This window comes from Ammodytes marinus, assembly GCF_949987685.1.
Source record: "Ammodytes marinus genome assembly, chromosome: 3".
NCBI lineage: Eukaryota > Metazoa > Chordata > Actinopteri > Uranoscopiformes > Ammodytidae > Ammodytes > Ammodytes marinus.
In genome coordinates this window covers 31,603,093-31,624,140 of record NC_137232.1, presented here as the reverse complement: position 1 = coordinate 31,624,140, position 21,048 = coordinate 31,603,093, and the positions used below count along the sequence as shown (strand labels likewise).

Genomic DNA, 21,048 nt, shown 5'->3' with positions numbered 1-21,048 from the left:
CTTGTCTCATGTTTCTAATATTCATTCTGTCACAAACTTAAGGCTTGTAGACACTGGTAGCCAAACTTAAATGAATTCTCGTTTCATCACCTCACATAATTCCCTCTGTTTCCTAACAGGACAAAGTCCACCATCATAAACTAAGGCACGTGTAGAACATAAAGATTATGTGTGTATATTCTGGCTACTGATGAATATGCTGATACTGATAGCTCATAGACAACTGCATTTAAGGGAAAGTCAGTCAGTCAGGCTTTAAATTAACACCAAGTAGCTAAGGTAGCGCTTCTGCAAGTAAATACATAAGAAGAACGATCACTCTGCAGGTAAAAGCATGAGCTGTTGGGCCAAGGTGAAGTCCTCTGGCTGGGTTTATCCCACCGCACTCCTGTGTCTCTATGGGTTTTTTGCCAACTGCAGAGTAGCGGAGCCATTCCTCACACCATACCTGATTGGACCACACAAGAACATCTCTGAAGAAGTGGTAAGAATGGCACACACATGCAAAGTGTGTACAAACATGATGGGTCATTCTCCAACTAGGGTGATTTTTGTGTCCCTGGCAGATATAATGAAAAAAAAGCACATTTCTTATTTTTAAAGTTTGTCACACTTAATTTACACTAAAATGACTCTTTGAAAAATAAATGGTACACCAGTCAATATTTTTATTATACAAAAAGTTGTGTTTTATATGTGGTTTTGGCTATATACCCTTTGTCCCCGGGTCCAGTTTTGGACATTCAACATTGCTTAATTGTAAAATTAAATACTGTTATAGTATTACTTTAAACATTTAATAATACAAAAAGGTGTATTTCAATGAAATGTATGATATATTTTAAGAAATATTAGTATTTTATGTATTACTTTATTGAAAGAACACCTGTCCCTTAGGTTCACCGTCATTTCCATCACACTGAACAAAATGTGTATTATGGAAGGTTTCCTTAGGGTGTGTGTACTTGGTGGTCACAGCATAGTCATGTGACAGTAGAGCCAATGACTAGAGGATAAATTCAGCTCCATAGTGGGAACAGACAACCGTAGAAGTCAATGTTAAGGTTGCTTAAATCAAGAATATGTTTATTGATTGTCATTTCCAAACAACTCATATTTCCTTTAAATGATTAAATTATGAGAAAATAGACATTTTATGTTGTGTATTTTGAGTGTATTTAATGCTAACTCTAAAAAGGACATTTACAAGCCAGTATAAAAGCAGATAATTTAAGAAATGTGACAACATGTCATTTCCACAACAGTCATTTCTATCACGTTTTTCATGTTTTGAAGGGACTGTGATGGAAATGACAATGGTGTTGTTATGAATGGATTTAATTTGGCTTGTATCACTGAAACATATGCATAAGAACTAAAACAGTTAAAAAAACAAGTTATTACCTCATTCATATACACATTATTCAACATTACTGTTTGTCACATGTCATTTCCGTCACATTCTGTAATTTCCATCACACAGTCATTACAATCACAGCACATATTTTGAAGTAAAAATCACAAATAATAAACACAATAACATTATGTTTTTAAATATTATTTTAAATTGTTCAGCTATTGATACAATTAAACTACTGATTTAGAAAAATCATGATTGTGCCATGTAATAAATTGATTGAAAGACTTAAGTGGAATAGCTTTATGCAGATTTTCATCTTTACAAAGGAAAAATATTATCTTTAAAACCCTGAAAATAAATACATTTAAAACATTTGGTCACATCTGAGTGTGAAACTACATTAGATATTTTGAAAATACAGGCTCAGTTCATAGTTTTGTTAGTTTTGTGTGATGGAAATGACGATTTCCTCTGGTTATTAGAACAAGATGGCTAAAATGATATATTATTTAAATAATTTCATCACAGCCACTATCAGGAAATGTTTCTACACAAGATGGAGAACTACAACATATCAATACATTTCTAGATTTTCTCAAACTTTCAACACCAAAAGTGCCTCAAGTTGGAGAATGATACAGTTTACTGCCTTTGCCTGGATGGGCAGTACGGTTATCTGGTTCTTGTTTTGTTTTTTTCCAAAGTTGACCAACTACCTGTTCCCCATCTGGACTTACTCTTACCTGGCCTTCCTTTTCCCCGTCTTCCTCTTGACTGACTTCCTGAGGTACAAGCCCGTCATTGTGGTACAGGGCTTCTTCCTGGTCACCAACTATGTCCTGCTCTGCTTTGCCCCGGGCCTGCCTGCTATGACCATCCTTCAGGTTCACTGAAAAACTGATAATAAATGATTGAAAATAATTGAATAGTAATTGTGTTCCTCATGTTAGAGAATAAACAAAGATGCAGAAATTAAGGGTTGCAATATATTTAAAGCTGTTCTGTTTCATCACAGGTCAACTATGCTGTAGTGACCTCCACAGAGGTGGCCTACTTGTCCTACATTTACAGCATGATTCCAGTGGAGAATTACCAAAGAGCAACTGGTTACCTGCGCAGTGCCATGCTGGCTGGATATACATTTGGTGCTGGCCTGGGACAAGTGCTCATCTCCCTGGCAGGTAGGGCTTCCAGTCCCTAGCCTTTGATAAATACTGGCAAATAAAAATAAATATTTTAATCATATTATATCATTGTATGTAATCCACATTTAGATGAAAAAGCTGCCTCAAGACAGTTAATACAGTATATCTTCTGGCCTGCAAACATAAGTTAAACTGCACTGCACTTTGCTTCGAAATCTGAGCAAGCACTAACCCCCATTCAACAGGAGTGGACTACTTCTTCATCAATGCTATCACCCTGGGGATTGTAAGCATGGCTTTTCTAATCTCCTTCTGGTTGCCAATGCCCCAGCGGAGCCTGTACTTCAAAGGGAAAATGGCTGCAGCTGTGGGCTCGCAGTCCAATCCGGAGTGGCCACAGGAAGCAGATGGGCCTGAGGAACCTGTGATGGATACGGATGGAGTTGGCTCGGGGAGAGAGAAGATTGAGCGTAATGGCAGTGCTGGCTGGTGCAGCAGGGAAAATGTGGCCACTGCAGGCCATCTACTTTGGCAAAGCTTCAGGGAGTCGTATTCTTCCAGGCAATTTATTTTTTTACATTTGCTAATCGATACAAATCCCACTTCCCAGGAGTAAAGACCTGCTGAGCACGCACCTTTTGCACATTTGATCCTGTATCATAGTTGTATGCATTTTCCTGCAGTGAATGTACCTTTATGATACAGCATATATAATAACCTATTTATTATGACTTACATGCAGGCATTTAATCTACTGGTCCCTGTGGTGGGCTCTGGCCACTGCTGGCTATGTGCAGGTTTTCAACTACATCCAGCTAATGTGGGACCATATAGAACCATCTGCTACATCGTCCATCTACAACGGAGGTGTGGAGGCTGCATGCTCACTTGTAGGTAAGGCTGGTTGTCAGTGTCTGAAAATGATACAAAAAAAAAAAGTATTTGAACATGGATTGACATATTTTTGCCTTTGGTATTTTTATGCGATTTGTTTCCTATAACAGAAATACAAACCATGCCTATTTAGGCTACTTTACAGGACATCAAAAAATGCAGAATATAAGCAAGAAGGCACCGAGTGACGATTTCTTTGAGAACAGGAACCACAAGTTCAATTAATGCAAGGGAGGGGATAAAGTTTACAGCAGCACCACCGCCACTATTTTATAAAGCAAAATAAAACTCAACATGTTATTAAAGGCTGCCACGTCTGATGGCACACGGGCCTATAAAAACGTGCAATGAAAAGAAAACAACCATACCATTCTTGGTTTTATGGGATACCTGAGTAAATCGAAAGTATGTATTGATTCTGAGAGGCTAATAGCAACACCATGGTCCAGTTGGCTTGCTCTCAACCTAGCTCAGCATGTGAAGGAGAGGAGTAATTGATTCAATTTAGGAGATAGAGTAAGGAGCTAATGGATTCTCTGATTATTGCTGATAGTTGATTCCAAGAGTCAGGTAGGAGTTCAATCATACTAGTCAGGTGCTGTGGCGGCCAGCAAAGGCATGTGTGCGTATAGGACCTGCTTTTTCTCGCCCTTTATGCCAAAGTTAAAGGACAATAAATGTTGTTAGGTGGATTAAGCGATTCTGGAGAGTGCTTGATTTCATAATCGCTTTTTGTCAAACATAGTGAATATCTCCTCATGCTCTGCTACCTGTACTTACTGTGTGTGTGTGCAATGAAAAAAAATACAGTGTTAATACACAGCCTAGGTTCTATTACAGGCATGTTGCTAGTGGGCCCCTTTTGTTTACATACCAGTTTACAGAACCTAGGCTGTTTATTAACACTATTTTTTTTCCCCAGTGCACAGAGATATTCACTGATTTTGCCAAAAGTGATATTAACTACAAGCATTCTCCTTAATTGCTAACTCCACCTTTAAGAGATGAATCAGAACAAGAATGCACATCACGTTGGAGGCATTTTGGTGTTTGGTGCTTTGTCCCCCAAAAAGAGCCTTCAGGGCAGCGCTGCCTGGAAAGCACTGTCGAGATGACAACTGTTAGGGTAGGGCCTTCCAGACAGCGCTGCCTCCAAGGCTCCGTCAGGGGGACAAAACACCATTTTGCAGGCGTTGTCCACTGGAATGACTGACTGACTGATGATGGCTTCATCCTTGTCTTCCATCCATGGGCCAGGTGCTGCAGCGGCCTTCTCCGTGGGCCACGTCAAGGTGACATGGGCAGTGTGGGGAGAGCTGGCATTGGGGTTGTTCTCCGCCGTAGCAACGGGTGCCGTGTTTCTGATGGCGCTCACCAGCAGTATCTGGGCATGCTATGCTGGTTATGTTGTATTCAAGTCCTGCTACATGCTTCTCATCACCATCACAATGTGAGTTCATCGTAGAATAATTCCTCTAAGCAAACTACAAAAAGTTCATCAACATCACACCACCAGTCCTGATATAACCTGGTCAACAGGAATTGTTGGGAAGGTCACATAGAATTCATATAAAACAGGCTTATTAGCCAAAGATCTAGTGCTGCAACTACAGATTATTTTGACATTTAACTTTCTCCCATCTACAAAGACCCACAATACACAGAAGTAGATAATACTCATTGAATAAGCTGGTACTAACAAATGTTTGGAGTTTTTGCTTGAAAAGTGACCCAAACCATTGACTGACCAAAACTGTTGATTTATTGCTTCAGTTCTATTTTTTATTGCTCACAGTTAACTCAGAAACATTGAGTACTTTCTCATCTTAGATTTCAGATTGCGTCCAACCTCTCCATGGAGTGCTATGCTTTGACCTTTGGGATCAACACGTTTGTTGCCCTTTTACTGCAGACCGTCATTACGCTTGTGGTTGTTGACGAGGCTGCTCTGGGACTGGACATTGTGACACAGGTATGTCCGCACACAGGCTCAAGTATTAGTTGATTACTTTTACAACTGACAGTCTGTTGAGTTCACTGTGAAACAGCAATGCTAGGAACGGGCGACACCTGGTGGTTATCATTTGCCATCGCATGCATAAATGTTTAGTGAAGATTTTCTCCATTGCATGAGTAAGATACAGTACATTGAGGATGATAGAGGGCTTTCTCCGCAGTTCCTCATCTATGGCAGCTACTACGGTGTCATCTCCGTGCTCTTTCTGATTCGAGGGACCTACACCGCCTGTGTAAATCAGTGTGCAAAGCCTACACACACAAAAACCATGGAGCGAGAGTCCTGTGGGCAGGTGATCTCTGCTCAACGTTTCTAACCAAGGTCAACAAACTGTTAAGGGATTGATTATTACTACATTTATTTTTATTTTTTTGTGAAGAATTGATTTCAAAATACTGATGTTGGTTTATAAAGCACTAAATGGTTTAGGGCCAAAATACATTACTGATATGCTGATACGTTATGAACCGTCCAGAGCCCTTAGGTCGTCTGGGACAGGTCTACTTACAGTCCCTAGAGTTAGGACTAAACAAGGAGAAGCAGCTTTTAGTTATTATGCACCAAAAATCTGGAACAAACTCCCAGAAAACTTGAGGTCTGCTGCAACTCTCAGTTCTTTTAAATCGAGTCTGAAGACTTTTTTGTTTCCATTTTAACCTGCAATTTTTATTTTATTTGCTTCTTTTATTAGCTTTTAAATGTTTTATAATGTGTTTTATGTATTCTAATCTTGCCCCTGTAAAGCACTTTGAGTGGCCTTGTGTCTGAATTGTGCTATATAAATAAACTTGCCTTGCCTTGCCTTGCCTTATGATCCACTGAGTATTTTCTGGATGGTTGTTTGTACATGTGTTTATGGGGAATAAAATAATCATACTTTAGTGCAAAACAATGGCCATACAACAAGGGCCTTTAGCTGCTGACTGACCCCATAATGGGGGTTCCTTTATTATCTCTGCAAATGTTCTCTCTATAATAATCTACTGAGGGAGTCCAAGCTGAAATTATGACTGATAATAGAAGTTATTATATTAAAGATAAAGTCCCATTCATCTGGTTGCCTGTTTGTGACGTATATCTGGGCTTGAGGTGGACCGTGGACAAGGCTGTGCTGCTCTTTGACCGGGTTGTTGATTGACAAACCCCCCTGCTCAACACTGAGACAACTTCAGGCATTTGGCAAGACGGTACGTAGTAGCATACAACGGAATATATACACCGCGAGCAACTGAAAACAGAGGAATATGGAGGCAGTGAGGAGGTGGAGGGCAGACTGGAGGTATCCCACTACTCTGCTGTGCACCTATGGATTTCTCAGCATGGTTAAACCCTTGGAGCCTTTCCTCACCCCGTACTTGACAGGACCGGACAAGAATCTGACAACAGAGGAGGTATGACAAGTTGGTGAACACAATCAATAGTTCAACACAAGCCTAAGCTTTATTACTTGAGTGATAAGAACCCAATATCAATGATTAAACCTTTGATTTATTACTATGAGGCTATACAGTTCCTGTCGTACATGCAATGGATCTTTCACATCTATTTATTTATCTTTGGGCATTTCAGGTTAACAATCAAATTTTCCCGGTGTGGACGTACTCCTACATATGTGTGCTGGTGCCTGTGTTCCTGTTGACTGACTGGTTACGATACAAGCCTGTGGTGGTGATCCAGGGCATCTCCCTCTGTATCACCACAGCAATGCTACTCTGGACCAACAGTGTACCAGCCATGCAGGCTATGCAGTCTGTCTACGCGGTGGTGACAGCCAGCGACGTGGCCTATTTCTCCTACATCTACAGGTCATGAGATGTGGCTCAAAGGGCCTAGCAAGACACCTACTGTATGATACCAGGCAGTGGCGTGCACAGACTTTTTAAGGGTCAGGGGCGAATAATGAAAAAAGGGCACCTCTTCTAATACCCCTACTACAACGAGGCAAGAGCCGGTGCCCAATCGCAAACCAATTATTTGTGTTTCCACAGCGAAATAACCAAAACCGATACCATTGCTGCAATAACTGTTTGCTGAACTAAAACAAAACCTCTAATAGTAGGGGCTGGGAGTTAGATTAGCCTGACCAACCAGACCAACAACAACTTTGGGACCAACATTTTTAAAAACAGCTACAATAATTTGAAATATAATTGCGGCCCGAGGAATTGGGACACTCAATTGTTGCTTAAAGTTAGCGCTAGCATTGAAAATAGCTTTATTTTTGCCCTAAGGCCACACCAGAGGGGCAACTAGGCTACACAAATGCCCCTTTAACAACCCAGGGGAAAGTTTGGAAGTCCCATTAGCAGACAGATTACATACATACACCATACACAGGTTTGAAAAAGGGCATTCAGGCACACCAAACAAAAGGGGCCCCCGTGCACGCCACTGCGAGAATTTTGCATGGTTGTAACCCGTTGATGACATTTTGAATAGATGCATTTATATATTTTTTTTAATTACAGCATGGTAGATGCGAAGAGGTACCGGAAGGCCACCTCTTACATCCGTAGCGTCCAGCTCCTTGGGTTCACAGTGGGCTCTGTGCTGGGCCAGCTGCTCGTCAGCTTTGACCTCATGTCCTACAGCAACATCACGCTCATGACTCTAGTTCTCAGTGCCGCCGCTTTGCTCACCGCCTGCCTCCTGCCAATGCCACAGCAGAGCATGTACTTTCACCAGAGAGCGCATACTGGACAGACAACAGTGACAGAGGGCAGACAGAGGCATGTAGATGAGGCTGTGGAAACGGCAGAGCACACAAGCAGATCACAAGTATCCCCACAGGAAATGAGAGATGGAAAGGTGAAGAAACCAGAAGAAAAAGAGGATGAAACAGGAAAAGGAATGGTGGAGGTTGAGGACCTTGAAGAGTCGGTCGGAGAGGGGACATGCAGCAAAGTCCTTTTCCAGCTGTGGAGGGACTTCCGCCAGTGCTATTCCTCCAGACAGCTGCTCTACTGGTCAGTGTGGTGGGCATTGGCCACCTGTGGCTATAACCAGACTGTCAACTATGTGCAGGTCAGTTTTGGAGGGTGCATGAACAAACAAAAAGCAGAAATGAAAAGATATAACTGATGACTGTAATAATCCCTGCAGGTACTGTGGGAGCATGTGGAGCCTTCTCAGAACTTCAGCATCTACAATGGAGGTGTGGAGGCGGTATCCAATCTGTTGAGTAAGCAACATCACAAACAGGTTTCCAATGCAGAACACAAGGAAAAGCTGTTGTGGCCGCTAAATGGAATGCTACTCTCATATTGTGAGGACACGGAATCTTTCAGCTCTGTGAGAGTGGTTAGTGACTCCCTCACTGCAATCAGGTGTGTTTGGCACTGATTGGCATTGATTGAGGCCAGGTATTGGGAGTCTATACTGTATATGCCCTGAGACCCCAGTGCTCTGTGCTGCTCATTGTCTCACCTTCTGAGGTTGTAAGAGGTTCTCTCTGAGTGTTCTCTTGGTTTAGTGTTTCCAAGAAATCTGTTTAGTTCTTTGTGTGTGTTTTCAGCTGCTTGGCCGCAGTGGTAAAGTTGGTCGTTTTAGTGTGATTTCCTAAAGGAAGCCTGTGTGGCCCTTAACAGTTCTGTTGTGTTTTATTTTCTCCCCTTCCCCATCATCGCATTGCGTCTATACTGTGGGAGTTTGGGTCACTTCCTTTGCCAGTGCCCCTCAACGCAGAAAGACAATACGCAGGGAAACAAGGTAGACTCATCAGACCTTGGGGAGGTCTTGCCGAGTCTTAATAATTCCCCTCCCGTGGCCAATAGTCGCACCTCTTTGTACTTTGAGGCAATTTGGGACTGGTGCACCTTTTCGGCATTTGTTGATTCAGGAGCAGCAGGTAGTTTTATGGACTCAACCCTGGCCCGAAAGCTCAAATTACCCATTTATGATCTTCCTGGTCCACTCACAATTACTGCAGTGGATGGGAAACCTTTAGGTAGGGGTAAGGTTGAGAAGGTCACCTGCCCGATTTTCATTTGCATTGGCAATCACATGGAAGCGATTACATTTTTTCTTATTGGTACACCTCAGTTACCCCTCATTCTGGGACAACCATGGCTCAATGAACACAACCCTAATATCAATTGGAGGACTGGGAAGGTGATGAGCTGGGGCCCAAACTGTGTATCTCACATGATGGAATCAGACTCTGTTCAACGTCAACCTTTTTGCCTTGAGCCTCCAACTGCCATCAGCGCCTCTGCCTCAAAATCTCCCAGTGCAGTAGGCCTCACCTGTGCTTCCCCCAGGGACCCCCTGACTCTTGGGGCTCTTGAGACTTTGACTCCTTCTGTCCTCTGTCCCTCTTCTTCCCAATGGGGTTCCTGCAGAGTACGCTGAACTTAGTGAAGTCTTTAGTTAAAAGAGGGGCCGTCCAGGTTTGAAGAATCTGAAGCCAGATGCCCTATCTCGACGATTTGAGTGTTCAGGTAGTAACAGTTCTCCAGAGCCCATTGTACCCCTTACTCGCATTCTTGCTCCACTCACCTGGGACTGTGGAGTTGGTCAGAGGTGTGGCTCTCCAAAAGGGATCTACCACTGCGGGTAGAGTCTTGCAAGTTGGTGCCACATTTCGTTGGTCTCTTCAAGATCGTTCAAATGATTAACCCCGTCACTTTTCACACTTGCTCCCCGGGTCCATGAGGATCACCCTCATTTAATTTCCCCACCTTAAGACAGTCTGCCCCAGTCCACTGGCACCCCCAGGGAGGCCGCCACCTCCGCCTACGCCTCCGCCTCCACCTCCACCTCCACCTCCACCCAGGTTGGTTGGAGGTCAACCAGCGTACATGGTTTGGCGGATATTGAACAGTCGTCTTGTGGGACGTGGGGTTAAGTACCTTGTGGACTGGAAGGGATATCATCCTGAGGAGCGGCTTGGGTCCCAGCTAGGGACATTTTGGACCCAGCTCTTATCCGAGATTTTCGCCGCCTCCAGCCAGAGTGCCAAGTTTGAACGTCAGGTGCCGTTCCTTAGAGGGGTGTTACTGTGAGGACACGGAATCTTTCAGCTCTGTGACAGTGGTTAGTGATTCCCCCACTGCAATCAGGTGTGTGTGGCACCGATTGGCATTGATTGAGGCCAGGTGTGGGGAGTCTATGGTTGCGTTCCGAATCACATACTTTCTACTATATAGTATGTAGAAAAAAGATTTAGGATGTCCCGATTCTTGTGGCCAGATTTAGGATGGTTAGAAGTACCCGGATGTCCTACTTCATGCGGCCAAGATTGTTAGTGTTGAAATGTGCCTCCTATTTGGGCGATTCTGACCCACAATCCAGTGCGCACGTGAAGTGACGTAACATCGACGAAGCCTCCATATGAAAACAAACGGGGATGCGACGGATATAAAAGCAAGAGGCAAGATCAAGGCGCAATGTTATGATGAAATAAGAGAGAAAAGTATGTCCCAATAGTATGCCTACTGCATCCTAACTAGATTCTTTTTATCGTCGGATGTAGTATGTAGAATAGAAAAAAGAAAGAGTATGCGATTCGGAACACAACCATTATGTATGCCCTGAGACCCAAGTGCTCGGTGCTGCTCGTTGTCTCACCTTCTGAGGTTGTTAGAGGTTATCTATGAGTGTTCTCTTGGTTTAGTGTTTCCAAGAAATCTGTTTAGTTCTTTGTGTGTGTTAAGTGGTTAAGTTGGTCGTTTTAGTGTGATTTCCTAAAGGAAGCCTGTGTGGCCCTTAACAGTTCTGTTGTGTTTTCTTTTCTCCCCTTCCCCATCATCGCATTGCGATTTAGTGGTTATCCCTCCGGGGATAACTTTAAGACACTCCTGGGTCCGCACCTGCGTCCCAAGCCCCCCCACCCCATTCCGCACACATATCCACAATTTGTATGCGATTCTCCATTCTACTTCAATGTTCCTAAAGCATTGTGTTTTGCAGGTGCTGCGACCGCCTACGGCATAGGCTTCACTGAGGTGAGGTGGGAGCAGTGGGGAGAGCTGGCCTTAGGTGGTTTCTCTGGACTCGGGGCAGCAGCACTCTTCCTCATGACCTTCGTTGGCAACATCTGGGTCTGCTACACGAGTTACATCGTTTTCAAGTGCCTGTACATGCTGCTGATCACAATTGCCATGTAAGAGTGTTCTATGATTAAAGAAGGGTTTGTTTTACCTTGTAATTCAGACCTAATTGTATTGCAATTTTTTTTTTTTTTTTTGCTTTTAAATGTTTTATAATGTGTTTTATGTATTGTAATCTTGCCCCTGTAAAGCACTTTGAGTGGCCTTGTGTCTGAATTGTGCTATATAAATAAACTTGCCTTGCCTTGCCTTGCAGGCAGAACAGGAAAAATAACAAGTTAAATAAACAATAACACAGCACTTTTCTTTAGGTACCAGATTGCAGCCGACCTGTCAATGGAAAGGTATGCACTGGTCTTCGGGGCAAACACCTTTGCAGCGTTGGCTCTACAGACCATTATGACTGCTGTTGTGGTCGACAGCAGAGGACTCGGCCTGGGCATCATTCCTCAGGTGAGTGATGCAAATCAGAAAATGTCAGTAAAGTCTTCTGCAGATGTACCCCAAATGTTCATATGTCCACTCGTCACTTCTGTAGATGTTTTTCAAATTGTGTGCTTTTTTTTCTCTTTTTTTGCAGTTCACAGTAAATGCCAGCTACTTCTCAGTCATCTCTGTTGTTTTCTTACTTCGGGGACTGTTTACCATTTGGAGAGCACAGAGAATAAGCAAAGAAGACTCCCCCATTCCAGTCAAAACATCCCGACTCTGACGAACTTTGATACTCCCAGCCAGTGGGGGACTCAGACTGTTTGAAGGGCATGGGCGAAAAAATAAAAAGGGCACATTCTGGACAACAGGGGGCCCGACCAGCGCACACAGTGGCTTATCTAACTCAATGGTGTTTTGTTCCCCCAACAAAGCCTTAAAGGCAGCACTGCCTGGAAGGCCCCATCCCCTAACCTTAGCAAGCGCTGCCATGAAGGCCCCGTTCGTGGCACTTGATACATCTCCATGTAGCACTTACTTGTGGCACTTTGTAGTTTGGTTTATTTGCAGCTATAGTACTGACGTGATTCTTGTTATTCTGAGTTTGTAACTTCATTGTTGAATGCACTTAATGGAAGTCGCTTTGGATAAAAGCAATGTAATGATGATGATTTGTAAATGTTAGTAAAAACGGTTGGGCTCATACAACTAAAAGGGGAGTCTGGGGGTCCCCCTCCCAGAAAAAATGTAGTTTCAAAGACACTGTTTCTTAGCCTGGAAATCCAGACCCTGATATCTTGAACGATAGAGGGTCTGGCCACGATCAATAGTAATTTCCAACTCAAGGAGCGGCTCCTACTCGTGCATTTCAAATGCCACTGCACGCAGTTGGATAGCACTACAACCAATCAGAGCGATGCACAAGGTGACGTATTAAGCCCTGTTCGTTTAGCGAACAGCTGTTAAACTATTAAATTAAACTTTTGCCGTGGCCGGTCGGCAAAATAGAACATTCCACTTACTTGCTAATGAAAGATTTGAGTGCCGTCTTCCAAATCGTAAAGGGTCGAGGCCAAAGTGGACTCAAAGCAGTCTCAAACTCACACAACATATCCGCAGCCATCTTTGATATTTACGATCACGGACGGCTTCAACGTCGCATGCACGTCACTGTCGTCATCCGGTTACGTCCGCCCCAGAGCACCATACTGTTTCTCCTTATTCTAGCGACTTTATAAACACCAAAATGAGTTGTTCACATCATTGTGCACTTTCACATTTTAGCCAAAAAAGGGAGGATGCCTTGCTGCTTTCATCTTTACTAACATTTAAGTAAAAATTAGACTGGAGAAAATTCAATGTGCCGCTATCTTAGTCTTTGACCGCTAACAGCCAGCTGCGGAAATATTGAAGGAAGTTTTCTTTCATGTTGAGGTGATAGCTGACTATTATCGTCTCTATTGCATACACTTGAATGAGGACCGGATCTTGAACGCTCAGAAAATAACTTGGCATCTAATTGCCCTTTTCCACTATGGGTGCTGTTCGTCATAGCGACGCCACATTAAAGCAACGCCTCTTTCGCATTCCCCGTTCGTCAGCTATCAAAGAGAGGAACGTCTGCACCTCATTAGCTAACCACAACATGTTTTAATCGGTTTGCCATATTCTTGCTCCAGAGGGCACATCTTCATCATTTAGGCCTATTGTATGGAGGGGCACCGAGGACACTCAATAATTTTTGTTCACGTGTAAAGGGCAGCCAATAAGGCACTTTCTCTCAAAGTTATTGTTGCCGGGGATGCACAACACCCTGAAATATATGTACATATTTGAGTTGGAGACTTTACTGTCAAGGCCTCACTTTAAAGTCACTTTGAGTAAAAAGTGGCACATCTCACTGCACTCTCCCCTATACAAGATTTTCATACATCCATAAACAAAAATGGTTTGGTAATTTATTCTTACTTAAAATACATTTTAATATATATTTATATATACTGAATATATTAACATATTAACTTAAAATGTTCTCATACCCAATGCAAGTGTTTTTTTTCCAGTTCATCAGTCATTCCTGTTACCCACTTACAGATGTGATTGACAGCAGTCCAGAAGCATTGGGAGGTGGGCCTCTGTCAGCGGGACGGGAATGGCAGAGAAACAATTCCCTGGCCCATCCCTAATGTAGCAGTCACTCCTTCCTTCCTCTCGCCAACATAATTGGCGTTTTTCTTTTCTTAAGTGAGAACATTTAGCCCAAAAGGATCCTTTATTATCTCTGCAACTGTTATCTCTATTATAATCTACTGAGGAAGTCCAAGAGCACAATCATGCTTCAATTATGACAAATGATAAGTGAAGTATATTAAAGATAAAGTCCCATCCGTCTGGTTGCCTGTTTGTGACGTGTATCTGGCCTTGAGAGGTGTACCGTCGACAAGGCTGTGCTGCTCTTTGACCGGGTTGTCGATTGACACTCAACACTGAGACAACTTCAGACGTTTGGCACAAGGACGCAATACGGACGTAGTAGCAAAGGAATAAATACACAACGAGCACCTGAAAACAGAAGAATATGGAGGCATTGAGGAGGTGGAGGGCAGACTGGAGGTATCCCACTACTCTGCTGTGCACCTATGGATTTCTCAGCATGGTTAAACCCTTGGAGCCTTTCCTCACCCCGTACTTAACAGGACCGGACAAGAATCTGACAACAGAGGAGGTATGAAAAGCCGAGACAAATGGCAAAGCACATCACTAATCTTATCAGAATCAGAATAATGCGAATAGTGCGAACTGATAAATCCACTGGACCAGATGGAGTGTCACCCCTTCTGCTCAAAAACTGTGCCGAGGAACTGACACCAGCATGGTGCCCTATATTCCAACAGTCATTGGTCACCCACACTGTCCCAGCCTTGTGGAAGAAGTCCATAATAACACCAGTGCCCAAAAAAACCATGTGCTTCAGAGAACAATGACTTCCGTCCAGTAGCTTTGACTTCAATAATTATGAAATGTTTTGAGAAATATATAGCATCACTCCTTAAAAGAGAAGTACAGCCAATTTTAGAAACATGTCAGTTTGCTTATAAACACGGACGCAGTATTGAGGATGCAATTTTAAGCATGTTGCATTTTATTTCTAAGCATCTAGAAGACACAAAAGCTTATGCCCGAATTTTATTTATTGATTTTAGCTCAGCGTTTAATACGGTGCAACCACACCTACTTTTAAAGAAGCTGAAGGACATGAATGTCAACACAACACTCATTAAATGGTTTTATTCTTTTTTAACTGATCGGACGCAGCAAGTGAAGGTTAACCAGACATTATCAGAGTGTAAACACTGTAATACAGGAGTTCCACAGGGGTGTGTGCTCTCGCCGATTCTCTTTACACTATACACAAATGACTGCAGGAAAGTACACCCTAATAATTTGATTTTTAAATTTGCAGATGACACCGTAATTGTGAGCCTTCTTAATAAGAATATGGACTCTCTTTCGTACCATAACGAGATTGACATTTTTATTGAGTGGTGTGACGAAAATTGTTTGTTTTTAAATCTGACCAAAACACAAGAAATGGTTTTCGACCCGAGGCAAGTGAAGACACACGAACCAGTCATCATTAAAACACAAAACATCAATCAAGTCACAACATACAAATACCTTGGCGTCCATATTGATAATATACTCTGCTGGAAGTCACACATTGATAAACTGTGCACTAAATTGCAACAAAGATTGTACTTTTTAAGACGCCTGAGACTGTATGGGGTTAGTAGTGAGATCATGTTAATCTTCTATAGAGCTATATTGGAGAGCCTAATCAGATATGGAATCACAGCCTGGTATGGCAACCTAACAGTGCAACTGAAAAACAGACTTAGGAGCATGCACAAAACAGCCATGAAGATCATAGGAATAAAACAATATGAGTCCATAGAGGAATTGTATAACCAGTCAGTTATTACTCAAGCAATAAAAATCTCCTCAGACTCCACTCATCCACTATCCTCTGAATATGAACTTCTTCCATCAGGAAGGTTTCGTATGTCAAAATGGAAAACGAACCGTTTTAAATTATCGTTTGTACCAGCGTCTATTAAGCTTCTGAACAATCATAAAAACTAGTGCAATAGCCCATAGGGCAATGGACACAAGCACTCAGCACTTTACTGTACAGCATTTTAAATGCATTAATGTCCATAGGCCTGGTTAACTAGTGCAATAGACCACGTGCAATAGAGCAGTGTGCAATAAACTCAGGCACTTTTTCTCGCACTTTCCTCGCACTTTAAATTGTCTGAATGTTTTTATGTCCTAGAATTACTGTGTGATGTTCTTGTTGTTTTAGCTTTGTCCAATGTGTAGGCCAAGGTTTTACTGTGTTTTTACTGTGTCATATTGTTGTTGTCTACTGGTTAAGCAAAATGTAGCACAATGCCCAAGACAAATTTCCTTAACAGGACAATAAAGTTTACCCTGACCCTGACCCTGAATATACTGTATAATATCTTCAATCAGACAGTCAAAGTAACAATCATGGCTGAGTGTGTAAACTACAGTATTGGAGTGTCAGATTACACCCACATGATAATCAGTTCAAAATGACCAAGTTGGTGAACACAATCAATAGTTCAACACAAGCCTACACTTTATTACTTGAGTGATAAGAACCCAATATCAATGATTAAACCTTTGATTTATTACTATGAGGCTATACAGTTCCTGTCGTACATGCAATGGATCATTCACTTCTATTTATTTATCTTTGGGTATTTCAGGTTAACAATCAAATTTTCCCGGTGTGGACGTACTCCTACATATGTGTGCTGGTGCCTGTGTTCCTGTTGACTGACTGGTTACGATACAAGCCTGTGGTGGTGATCCAGGGCATCTCCTTCTTTATCACCACAGCAATTCTACTCTGGACCAACAGTGTACCAGCCATGCAGGCTATGCAGTCTGTCTACGCGGTGGTGTCAGCCAGCGACGTGGCCTATTTCTCCTACATCTACAGGTCATGAGATGTGGCTCAAAGGGCCTAGCAAGGCACCTACTGTATGATACCAGTCAGTGGCGTGCACAGACTATCTAAGGGTCAGAAACAAATAGCTTTATTTTTGCCCTAAGGTCACACCAGAGGGGCAACTGGGCTACACAAATGCCCCTTTAACAACCATGGGGAAAGTTTGGAAGTCCCATTAGCAGACAGATTACATACACAATACAATGGTTTGAAAAGGGGCATCTAGGCACACTGAACAAAAGGGGCCACTGCGAGGGTGTGAATTTTGCATGGTTGTAACCCGTTGATATAACTTTTTGAATACATGTAGGGGAAAACGGGGGAATGTGAGACATTGGGTAATGTGAGACACCCCCTGTATCTAGGCAACAGAACACATTTTTGGTCATGTGAGATATATGATTTCAAGCTTCTCTCATTTCCCCGTGGCCATGACAGAGAGGACGTCATGGTGATGTTGCAAGCATGTTTTTTTTCACAAAAATTTATTTTTTGCATGTAAAAGTAAATATTCCTGCTGTCAACTTAATCAACTGTTGTGCCAAAGCAAATTGATTCAGGTAGAAAAACTTCGATCATACATGTTGATGAACTACCAACATATGAAACCATGTGATGATGAAAACTGAAGATTAGCCTGAATTGCTGAGAGAGGTAGTTTTTTCTCAAATTGTGGCAGTGGGGTAAAGTGAGACAAATGCTGTGGGGTAAAGTGAGACAGTGTCTGTGCCCTCTTTTAACGAATCCATTATATTTGAGGTAGCAAGGAGACTAGTTTGAATAGGACAAAAGACAATGCGGGCCAGAGGTGGGGGTTGAATGGTTATAGGGGTGTCAGCAGAGCAAGGGCATGGTTTGGCAGATATGTATCTGGGGGACAGAAGAGTGACCTTTAACTTCAATGGACTCTAAGTAATATGTCTTTATTAAATGAATGATCCCAATAAAACAAATGCAGAAAAATATTAATCAAAAACTCAAAAGATGTAAAATGACAGCTGGGTCTAGTCCTGTGTTCTGAGTCCCAGGCTGTTCAAGCTGGTCCTGATTGTCCTTTGCTCTGACCCCCAGACACTAGCTGGCTCTAAAGGTCTTGTTTTCTGACCCCAAGACTGGTTTTTAAACTAACTGGTTCTATCTTCCATTTGAATGATACTTATTGAATATGAATTATATGTTGTATTTGATCAGAGTTACTTTCAAGTGTTTAGAAAAATGTTTTGCTAAATTGACCAAACCCCATGAATCTGTTACTCGTCCGACATTAGTTTTAGAACATTTGATTTTCAAGCTAGCTGTCAGGATTGTAAATGTTTCAACATCTGTTGTTATGGTAGTTTAGTGGAAAAATCAAGTGGTTCAGTTTACCCCCTTGATTTTTTTGGTTTGTCTCAGTTTACCCCAAAGCTGGGGTAAAGTGAGACACATGACACCTTTTTTTGAAACAATCATATTTTCACTGCCGTTCATCCTGTATAAATTCTGATAACGTACAATGCTAGGAAACATCCTGAATTAATGGAAAATGTGTACATTTGACTGATAAATCATTTTAGCTCACTAAGAGGAGAGCAAATGTAAAAAGTGTCTAACATTACCCCGTTCTCCCCTACTATATGTATATATATTTTTTTAATTACAGCATGGTAGATGCGAAGAGGTACCGGAAGGCCACCTCTTACATCCGTAGCGTCCAGCTCCTTGGGTTCACAGTGGGCTCTCTGCTGGGCCAGCTACTGGTCAGCTTTGACCTCATGTCCTACAGCAACATCACGCTCATGACTCTAGTTCTCAATGCCATCGGTTTGCTCACCGCCTGCCTCCTGCCAATGCCACAGCAGAGCATGTACTTTCACCAGAGAGCGCACACTGGACAGACAACAGTGACAGAGGGCAGACAGAGGCATGTAGATGAGGCTGTGGAAGTGGCAGAGCACACAAGCAGATCACAAGTATCCCCACAGGAAATGAGAGAAGGAAAGGTGAAGAAACCAGAAGAAAAAGAGGATGAAACAGGAAAAGGAATGGTGGAGGTTGAGGACCTTGAAGAGTCGGTCGGAGAGGGGACATGCAGCAAAGCCCTCTTCCAGCTGTGGAGGGACTTCCGCCAGTGCTATTCCTCCAGACAGCTGCTCAACTGGTCAGTGTGGTGGGCATTGGCCACCTGTGGCTATAACCAGACTGTCAATGTGCAGGTCAGTTTTGAAGGGTGCATGAACAAAAACAAATCAGAAATTAAAAGTGTAACACTTTACAATAAACGTCACAAAAAGTGAGTAGTTACTGAGGAACAAATGGTAAGTTAATGAGTAGGTACTGAGAGAATGTGATTCAAGCACATTTTAGTTACTGGTAAACATACTGGAAGATACTATATTACTGAAGCATTAGGTAGCCTAATAGTAGGTACTGAATCACTATGGGTACATTAATGGTCAAGTAAGCATTCGTTAATGAGTATGATACATTACTTTACTTGAAGGTACACAAACTGCTTCAGTAATGGTACGTTAATGGTCAAATAAGCATTCGCTAATGAGTATGATGCATTACTTCATTTGAAGGTATACACAAACTGCTTCACTAATAGTAAGTAATGGTTAAGCAATCATCAGTAAATGAGTAACATCTCATTAAGGATCGATCCAGTGTGGGACCCAAGCCAGCTTTAAACATGTGACTGAAAACAAGGATGACAAATTTAAGTCGTACCCTGCAGCAGCCGATAAGTCTTCAGCATTACTAGTGCTACATAATATACCTTGGATGTGAATGTATGTTCTGAATACCATTCAAAAAATAATATGATCAACCCGTGTCTGGACCTACATTTTATAGACTAATTGTGAAATCTAAGGGAGAAGAAACTACCTTATTAACTCATAATTACCTAACCATGCCCTAATGCTTCATTGATACAGTAACACCCAGTCTGTTTAACAGTAATCATTAGTGCAGTGCTTGAATCAGTTTCTCAGTACCTACTCATTAACTAACCATTCGTTCCTCATTCCCTTCCCAGTAACTACTCACTTTTTCTGACCCTTATTGTAAAGTTTTGCCGATAAAACTGATGACTGCAATAATTCCTGCAGGTACTGTGGGAGCATGTGGAGCCTTCTCAGAACTTCAGCGTCTACAATGGAGGTGTGGAGGCAGTATCCAACCTGTTGAGTAAGCAACTTCACAAATAGGTTTCCAATGCAGAACATGGACAAGGAAAAGCTGTTGTGGCCGCTAAATGGAATGCTACTCTTACATCCAGCTTGTGTATATGATTCTCCATTCTACTTCAATGTTCCTAAAGCAGTGTGTTTTGCAGGTGCTGCGACCGCCTACGGCATAGGCTTCGCTGAGGTGAGGTGGGAGCAGTGGGGAGAGCTGGCCTTGGGCGGATTCTCTGGACTCGGGGCAGCAGCACTCTTCCTCATGACCTTCGTTGGCAACATCTGGGTCTGCTACGCGAGTTACATCATTTTCAAGTGCCTGTACATGCTGCTGATCACAATTGCCATGTAAGAGTGTTCTATGATTAAAGAAGGGTTTGTTTTTCCTTGTAATTCAGACCTAATTTTATTGCAGGCAGAACAGGAAAAATAACAAGTTAAATAAACAAAAATACAACACTTTCCTTTAGGTACCAGATTGCAGCCAACCTGTCAATGGCAAGGTATGCACTGGTCTTTGGGGCAAACACCTTTGCAGCGTTGGCTCTACAGACCATTATGACTGCTGTTGTGGTCGACAGCAGAGGACTAGGCCTGGGCATCATTCCTCAGGTGAGTGATGCAAATCAGAAAATGTCAGTAAAGTCTTCTGCAGATGTACCCGAAGTGTTCATATGTCCACTCGTCACTTCAGTAGATGTTTTTAAAATTGTGTGCTTTTTTTTTCTTCTTTTTCTGCAGTTCACAATAAATGCCAGCTACTTCTCAATCATCTCTGTTGTTTTCTCACTTCGGGGACTGTTCACCATTTGGAGAGCACAGAGAATAAGCAAAGAAGACTCCACCATTCCAGTCAAAACATCCCGACTCTGACGAACTTTGATAATCCCAGCTGAAATGCTCACTTGTGCTTTAAGTCCATACTGTGTCCAAGAGGCAACCACT

At 42.4% G+C, this 21,048-nt stretch overlaps 2 protein-coding genes across 2 annotated transcripts; both read left to right on the top strand.

Annotated features, from left to right (window-relative positions):
• Positions 1-334: 334 nt before the first annotated feature.
• LOC307248452 (uncharacterized protein) lies at positions 335-12,178 on the top strand (the record flags this gene model as incomplete). The annotated part of the gene is made up of 15 exons (XM_080024849.1): positions 335-484; positions 2,065-2,244; positions 2,376-2,541; positions 2,751-3,066; positions 3,248-3,399; positions 4,657-4,849; positions 5,230-5,371; positions 5,577-5,708; positions 6,655-6,807; positions 6,986-7,221; positions 7,885-8,440; positions 8,519-8,597; positions 11,327-11,519; positions 11,778-11,919; positions 12,047-12,178. 15 exons carry the CDS (start codon positions 335-337, stop codon positions 12,176-12,178), a joined length of 2,922 nt encoding a protein of 973 aa, XP_079880975.1.
• Positions 12,179-14,473: 2,295 nt separating this feature from the next.
• LOC307269441 (thiamine transporter 1-like) lies at positions 14,474-20,997 on the top strand (the record flags this gene model as incomplete). Its single annotated transcript, XM_080052409.1, has 7 exons — positions 14,474-14,620; positions 16,692-16,927; positions 18,579-19,131; positions 20,032-20,110; positions 20,259-20,451; positions 20,574-20,715; positions 20,845-20,997. The coding sequence occupies 7 exons, from the start codon at positions 14,474-14,476 to the stop codon at positions 20,974-20,976; spliced, it is 1,482 nt and encodes a 493-aa protein (XP_079908535.1). The 3' UTR covers positions 20,977-20,997.
• Positions 20,998-21,048: the final 51 nt, after the last annotated feature.